We start from the raw sequence: 8410 nt of genomic DNA on the forward strand, positions 1-8410 counted from the left end.
ACTGCATTTTCAGCAATGCTTAGTCTGGCTGTACTTTCAGAACAACCGCATTCTTTCTAAAATGATACTGAAAAATTGTTTTCTGCTTGCTTTCACAATTCACTTCTTTGTCTGTAAAATTAATTATGACATACAATAATCTACATAACATGAATAGCAAGGTATGTATATGAAAAATGAAAGAGTTGAGTTGTACAGGCCCAGGCATTAAAAGCTGACATATACAATGCTTAAAATCTATTACAAAAAAAGATAAAAAGCATGACACATTTTGCATGTTGGTTTTAAATTTATAAAAGCTCAAAAAGTATAAATCCTCAAAAAAAAATCATCCCCAGAAGCACGTAAAATCCTTTATGTGCTTCCTAAAAATAGTTGCCTGAGACATGCCTAGTGGGAATACTGTAGTCTGATCTTAGCAGGTCAGAAAAAAGGCTTCTCAAAGTTTCTGAGCTCTGCTTAGCCATACGTCAGACATACAGCCTAAAGCAAACTGTTATAATGTGAGGCAAGTTTTGCTCAGTAGCCCCATGTGGCTAATGACTGTCTAGCTAGCACTTACTTAGTCTCTCCATGGTTGTTCTGCAGCTGCTTAGGTAAATGGGTTTTTTTTTTGTTTTTTTGTTTTTTTCTTCCAAAATTAAACTACTGTACTAAAGGGCATAACCTTCCAGGCTAACCCTGGAGGTTTCAGGCATTTCTATGACACACAAGAAATAGTGGTACAATTTATTTTCAGTACTTTTAACTGCATGGAGAAACTGATATTTTCATTGGGAAAACCTGGAAATCATAGAGGATATAATCATTAAGGTTAGAAAAGACTTGTAAAATCATCTGCTCTATCAATCCATCATCACCATGTCCATGAACCAGTACCACTATAACCCTTTCCTTGATCACCTCCATGGACCGCGATCACTTCTGGGCAGTTCCAATTCCTCTTCACTCTTCCTGAGATGAAATTTTTTCCTTCCCTGGCACAACTTAAGGCCATTCTCTCTCATCACTAGTTATGTGAGAGGCTGACCCCCACCTCATTACAGCCTCCTTTCAGGTAGTTGTTGAGAGTGATAAGGTCTTCCCTGAGCCTCTTCTCCTCCAGACAAAACAATCCCCACTCCCTCAGTTGTTCCTTCCACAAGACTTGCGCCCCAGGCCCTTCACAGCTTCATTGCTCTTCTCTGGACACACTCCAGGGCCTCAATGTCCTTCTTGTAGTCAGGGGCGAAACCTGAACACAGTACTTGAGGTGTGGCCTCACCAGTACTAAGTACAGAGAGAGACCTTCCTAGTCCTGCCAACTACACTATTTCTGACACAGATTATTCTGTTCCCACTTAGTTAAAGTAGTTAAGAAGAAATAGTTAAAAACACCTTGATGCACACTAATTATGGTCCTATTTTATCAGTTCTGGTTTTCACCACGGCGACTCCAACGGAATCACGAACGCGGCCGTTTTACGCCGAAATTCTCGTTTTCCTTCGAGGCGCTGAAACCCTGTCCTGTTCCATCCTTTAACCTCCTCCTAACCTCTTTACCGGGGAGACAATTACACAAGCAAAACCACGCAGCCTCCACAAACACTCACTCCTCCTGCGCACGCCGCAGGAGGGCCAGCACGGGGTCAGGCCCAGGGCAGCCCCCAAGGGCCCTCAGCGGCGCCTCCCGCTATGCCCTTACGGCCCCGGCGCAGGCGCCGCTCACACCTCCCCCGGCAGTGGGGCGGAGCGGAGCGGTGTTGGCGCCTGCTCGGCTGCCCGCAGCTTGGGGCTCCGCGGGGTGCCCCTGGAGGTGCCTGCTTGCCCGGCAAGCGCTGCTTCCTTGCCTGCCGGTCGGGGGCTGTACGAAAGCAGGGCAGGAGGGGCGATCTTAGCGCGGGTGCTGCGGCGGGGCGCTGGCGGGGCCGGGCTTTAGCGACAGGCGAACAGGCAACCGCCGGAGCTGCTACATCCGGGCAGCGGGCACCTGCCGCGCCGGGGGCCTCCTGTGACATTGGGGCTCGGCCGCAGAAGGGGCAGGACGGTCTCTGGAGCCGGGTAGTGAGGGAGACCTTCGCCCGCTGCAGCTATGTTTCGTGTTATGGTCAACCATGCCAGGAAGCATCCCAGTGTGAGTATCCGCGGTCGCTGAGGCAGCTCGGCACCGCCTGGCCCCTCTGGGCCGCTGCCCTCCTCGCCCTCTCCTTTCCCGCCGTGTCACGGCCTCGAGGTGGTCCCGCTTGATCGGCGGGACGCGGCCCAGTCGTCTTTTTCTGCATTTTTCTGCTGTGCTTGGGCCTGTACCAGGACGGCACGAGATACCTCTTCCTCTCTTGGTTTCATCTTTCTCTCTTTCCGTGGCGAACAAATGTTTCTGAGGAATGCGTTGTTACAGTATGTTTGGTGACTGTGATATAGTAGCAGTTTTCCCATGACAGATTCTACCCAGCACACAGAGCCCTTTTGCAGGGTTTTAGAGGGCCGTGTGTTACAGCTGAGAACATGGAAGCTGGCTGTTTGATTTATCATTGCTGCCATCAGAAATTCTCATAATAATACTGTCTTGTTACATTGCAGTCCGTCATCTGAAGTCTTTCTTGTTCTAGTTGATCCCTCTGTTTCTGATCATTGGCTCAGGAGGCGTTGGCGCAGCTCTGTACGTCATGCGTTTGGCAGTGTTCAACCCTGATGTCTGGTATGTAAACAGTTACTTACAGTGCTCAGTTATCTTGCTTCTTATGTGAAAGTAAACTTCAGAATGCTGGTTTTTGTTTCTGTAGGCCTTAGTATACCTAGCTCCAGTATTACTGCTATGGATGTGAGAAGATTTGCTTGCTTTGGAGGTTTGCTTGTGACTTTACCTTACAGTATTTAGAGGTTGCTGACAGAGAACTTCAGCTTGTTCTACAGAAACTTTATTTAGATAGATGACTGTCCATGGCTAATAACCATAGTATACAGATAAATTTTATTTCTTTTGAAGGCAGTGAATTTTTCTGAGTATGTTCTCATGTTCTGTATTTCTTTCAATAGCTGGGACAAGAAAAATAATCCAGAACCTTGGAATAAACTGGCTCCCAATGACCAGTACAAGGTAAAATGAAAACCACACACTTGTTGGAAACATAGTACCAAAAATGTAGCTTATTGTTTTAGGACATTTGAGTTTATTAGAAAGCAACTGAATGAGTGATAGATTTCTTCTGCTGTGCAACTTACAATTTGTCTTTTGAAGTCATAACAGATGGAGTTGTTTGAGCTTCGTAACCTTGCCTTCAATTTGGTTGATAGTGGAGCAAACAAAGTCTTTGCACAGGATTAGTCAGATATATGCTGCAGTGTAAGAAAGAGGACTTGTATAACAGAGGGAGAATATACAAGTGCCATAATGCGTGGAGAAAAAGATTACAGGGAGGAGGACAGAATCTCTGAAGTTCTGAACTAAAGCTTTTAAAATTCTAAACTGTTGGCGTTTACTCATGGGGAGCAAAGTAAGATAATGTCAGTTTTTAATATAAACTATACTTTAAATATTAATTCCAATAATAATAACTAATAATTTTAATATAAACTCTAATTGGCAATTGTACAGTTTGAAAATAATTGTTTGAAAACTGTTAATATTAGATGCAATAAGATGCTTCTTTAAGTGATATTCAACCTATTTCAGGGAACTAATGAGGAAACAGATGAGGATGGGTAAAGCTTTTTGTACTTAACAGAAGTTGCACTCTATGTACTAAAGACTTCTGTTAAGGACAGTTCTAAAATCATCCTCAAACTGCTAAGAAAACAAACATGCTGTGTTTTCTGTTAGTGTTTACTCAGCACTGTAACTTAGTATGCCAGTCATTCAGATAAGTGAAAAAACATTTCAGAATAAAATATGTTGCGATTCCCTTAAAATTCTAAGAAGAATGTAATACATTATTTTTATTATTGTTTCTGGAATGTAGCTGTTTCCTATATATCTAAAAGAGGCAAATCCAATGCAGTGCGCAGCATGAATTCTTTCAAGAAGTGCATGCCTTAGCATTCCCATCTGCCTTAGAATACAAATACAACCACAGAATTTACCATATTTGGGTTTATGTATCATTGTGGATTTTTTTTCCCAAGGCTGTACTGTGGGAAATGGAGAGGCAAAAGTTCAGTAAAAAGCTCTGGTAAAATAGCGAGCTTTAGCTTTTGATGAAATAGCTTTTTTCTTTTCTTAGTAAAATTCTCTTTGGAAAGACTGAGGAAGTCAATATTATAAAGAAAAGAATTGAAAACTTGGTGATTATTTTATAAGTTGCAGAGAAAAAAAATATAATTTAAATGTATTAAAATGATCTTAATTTCCTTTTCAGTTCTGGGCTTTTCTTTACAGTCATGTGCTTGATGTTAATTCAGGCTTGGAGGCCAAAATGTACCCTTACTCTGTAAATTCACTGTGTTCAGTAACTATCTGGACTGTTTCAAATGGTCTGTAGCAGGATCCAACTTTATTAATGTAAAATGAGTGTTTATACCTGTTCTTACCTTCTTTCTTCTTCGCTATTTCTTGCAGTAGTAGTTTAAGTTTACCTAAAGTACTTAAGTTTACTTAAACCAATCTAGGTTTTAGCAGCACTGCTCTAGATGTTCCCTTGTGATGCTGCTTTTTCACACTTTACAATCCTTTATGCTATTTGGCAAGCTAGATGTTGCCTTCAGCAAATAGGATTACAGAAATTTGGGGAAAATAGGATAAACCGAGCAGTACTGTCTCAACTTTCAGTGTATGGATTTCTAATTCTGGATATTAAGTAAGAGATTCTGTGGGGTTTTTCTTCAGTTTTTGACTCCAGCACTGCCTCGTCTTAAGTTTAGAGTTTCTAACACTGTATGCAGAATGAAGATAATATCATAAGTTATGCTCTTTAAAGATTTTTTTGTTATTTTGTATATACTTATTATTTTTTTATTGTAAAGATTCAAATAATTATTTCAGTTTTCTAACAAGTTCGAGTGAGAGATGTTTTTAATAAATGCCATGGAACATATCACATCATTGAGCTTCTCATTCTGGTCAATTTTTTTTTTTAATCTCTCTTGCCTAGTTCTACTCAGTTAATGTCGACTACAGTAAGCTCAAAAAGGACCGTCCTGACTTCTAAAGATCACGCACATCTTCACGAGCTGCACAGAAAGGTCTTCCGGAATCTGTCCGCACAATTACCATGCTTAATCATCCAGGAACTATTCAAACATGCCTCACACTGCACTTGGTTATGTGTTGGAAAGTGTTTTGATGGGGTTTAATAAATGTCTGAAACTTGAAGTGTCTTCTGTTTGCTTTAATTTCTCTAAATAAGAACATCCTGACATTAACAAACAGCAATTCATATTTGCTCTACAGGAACTGAAAGTTGTCTTGATGAGCATAATACTTAGTCTTTTGACTTAAAATAATAACTTGAGAGCAAATACTTAAATGTCTGTGTATATGTATTTGTAATTGCACTTAAATTTTTCCAGTTCCTACTTTATATAGCAGACAAGTCATTGCTAATAAGTCATTGCCCAACAGTGAAACAACAGATGTTGCCATATGTTCCTGAAAATAAAAAAGTTAAGTTCTGTGGAAGTTGTTGTTTGTTTAACTCATAGTTTGTTAATAAGAAAGAAGCGATCTTAAATACCTGAAAAATAAAATTCTAGGAACATAATTAAAATTTCCAATGGATCATACTTTTAAAGGTCATAAAGCACACAATCAGCAGAAAAAGGCACAGAATTCAAGAAATAATTACAGTTTTTGTATTAGTACAAAAAAGTTCCAGATAGAGTGTGTCTTTGTTTTGGTACTTGGCTGAGCCTTGCTATGGAGAGGCAGGAAAAAAAATGTATTTGCATGTCTGTAATTTATGCTGGGTTCTTTTCTGTAGACAGTTGCTATTTCCGTGGATCAGGGATCTGAACTTAATACAGCTGTCCTTATTTTGGTATGTTTCTTGTTCTTCTAGTAGATGAACTGCTGACAATGGAGTTAACCAGATAACTTTAGCCATTAGTGTAACTATATAATAAGGGCAGACTCAACCTGAGCAGCAAGAACATTCACTGGAGAAGAAAAATTATTTTGTGGCAATTGCAAAATACCAAATATCTGCAGTTTTCATGTTTCATGCAGTAAATCTTGCAGGTCAATTGGACGTGGTTAATTTGGCAGTGATTTAAAATATTTTCCTTTTTGTTAATGTACTTTTTTGTTGGATTCAGTTGCTTTTTTCATTTGCTTATTTGAAAGGCTTTCACAGTGTGTGATGAGCATTACGACAGAGATTAATACAGTGATGGGCAAAGTCTAAGTGTCCTTAGAGACTAGGGTTGGTATTTAAGTATTGTTGGGAAGTAGAATATTTTGTTGCAATGCTTTTTATTTTCTATTTTAAAAGTATGTTATGTAAAAATGGGAATGTTTTAGTAACTCACTAGTTGGTAGTTATTTAGGCTTTTACTAATATTACTGTTACATACATACATACAGATAATTTCTGTGGATATTCAGAAAGACCAATATATGGAAAATAAACCTCTTTCTTTGTAAGGTGAGACAAGGGTCTTCTTCATCACAGCTGAAAAGAATATGTGTTCCTGTTTTTCCAAATAGAGACACAAGAAGAAATGCCCTTGTCTGCCCTTGACACATTTTAAAATATATTTAAGAGAAATATTTAAGCTCTTTAAAGCTTTAAACATGAATTTACTAGAAAACAAAAGGGACATTAATTCAGTGCTACTTCCTCTGTTTCTTAATGGTCGCATACTTGCTGCTGAAACTAAAAACATCATTCTGAAGGCCAGTAAAGAAGCGTTAGCTCTTTTCTGGAGCATTTGGGAGCATGCTTCCATCATACTTTAAATAGTATCAGACAGTAGCTGTAATTTCCTGCCAAAATTACAATTAATAAATGTAAGAATTTTTTTTCTCCATTCTAATGCTTAAACTGCTCACTAATTGGAAAGTATTAAGTAATTTTCAGAAAGAAATGAAGAATTCTGTCTACTTTGTGCGACTTAACCAACTCAACCACTAATACTGTTACTATCATACAAACATTCTGTGCTGTTTTATAGACCTGTGGGATTAAATTTTGTAGGCATTTTAGAGTTGAGCTCTCACTCTTACATAAACTTCAGGCTGCACTACCAATTGTGAGTGTGTTCAATTGTTTTGCTGATAAAAGTTAAGCACTTAAGTCTTCAGCATTGGAACAAAGAAGCATTAAAATTCACAGACCTTACTGGTGTTATTAGAACGTGAAATCTTTGTTAAAATAAAGTTCCACAATTTTTAATATTTTCTAATTTATTTATTCATTAATGGATCTATCAGTAATTCAGTTCTATTAAATTACTATTGCTTCCCCATTTTATTTTAAATCATAAAAACATACTTTGTTATTCCCTTTTATTCTTATTTCACACATATTGATTTTATTGTTAAAATTCGGTTTCTTCAAAGGCTTAAATGTGTGCTTACCTCTATCCACTGTGAGTTTCCCATTGGCACAGAAGAAACTTATTCCAGATAAAACCAAAGCACATGCTTTGCCTTGTTTTGTTGCTGCTTGCTAGAGGCCTATCAGTAGCCAGTGCATTTCTTTCTGTTTTGTTAGAGGATAACCATTTTTCACAGCTTGACAATACTCTTTCTTTATTAAAATTTTGAAGTATCTTCTTTAAAGCTCCTCTTTCCTCTTCGTAAAGGCAGAGATGGTATTCACTGAAGGCAGCACAAAGAAACTGCAGTTTGGATTTCTGTACTCTTGTTTTTTAGGATTCTAGCTACTGGTGTTTAGCTACTAACTTTTATGAAATAGTTACATTCCATCATTAGTAGGAAAACTGAGGTCTTTCACTGATGTCATGGTATGTAATTTCACTTGGGCAGATACCATGTTATACGAAAGAGACTGATATTCTGCTGTCAGACATTTCAGCTAAGATTGATACAGCTGCTGTTCTTCTCTTCAAGGTAGATTTTTTTCAGAGTGATCACTGTAAATCTGGCCTCTGTGTCTTCTTGATGAGCCACACACAGGAGTTTTGTCCATTATTCTTAGAGTCCAGCTGTCAGATTTCTGCTAATGCAGTAATTCTGCACCTCCTCACCAATGATCCTGATAAGAAGCAAGGTGATCAAATCTGAAATTAATTCTGCCCACCTAGGATAGAAAGAATTACAGTTTTCCATCTTTCTTGCATGTGAATGTGTATTCCGTACAACATAATTTGTTTCCTTTTATGATATTTTTAGTATAGTCAATAAATACAATTCATGTTGTAGTTCTTAATTAGCTTAAAATAACCAATGGTAAGAAATTAAAATAGTGTATCTGATATTAAAAGAATTTAAATTTTGCATAGGATTTCTACCCAAATTCATGTGAGAAAATGT

General features: G+C 38.3%; 1 protein-coding gene across 1 annotated transcript; it reads left to right on the plus strand.

Moving 5' to 3' along the window:
• The first annotated feature begins 2015 nt into the window (after positions 1-2015).
• On the plus strand, positions 2016-5281 carry NDUFA4 (NDUFA4 mitochondrial complex associated). The gene is made up of 4 exons (XM_079538346.1): positions 2016-2113; positions 2589-2677; positions 3016-3076; positions 5067-5281. The coding sequence occupies exons 1-4, from the start codon at positions 2072-2074 to the stop codon at positions 5121-5123; spliced, it is 249 nt and encodes an 82-aa protein (XP_079394472.1). The 5' UTR covers positions 2016-2071; the 3' UTR covers positions 5124-5281.
• The last annotated feature ends 3129 nt before the right edge of the window (positions 5282-8410 follow it).

The sequence above is a fragment of the Tetrao urogallus genome, assembly GCF_951394365.1.
Source record: "Tetrao urogallus genome assembly, chromosome: 7".
Classification (NCBI taxonomy): domain Eukaryota; kingdom Metazoa; phylum Chordata; class Aves; order Galliformes; family Phasianidae; genus Tetrao; species Tetrao urogallus.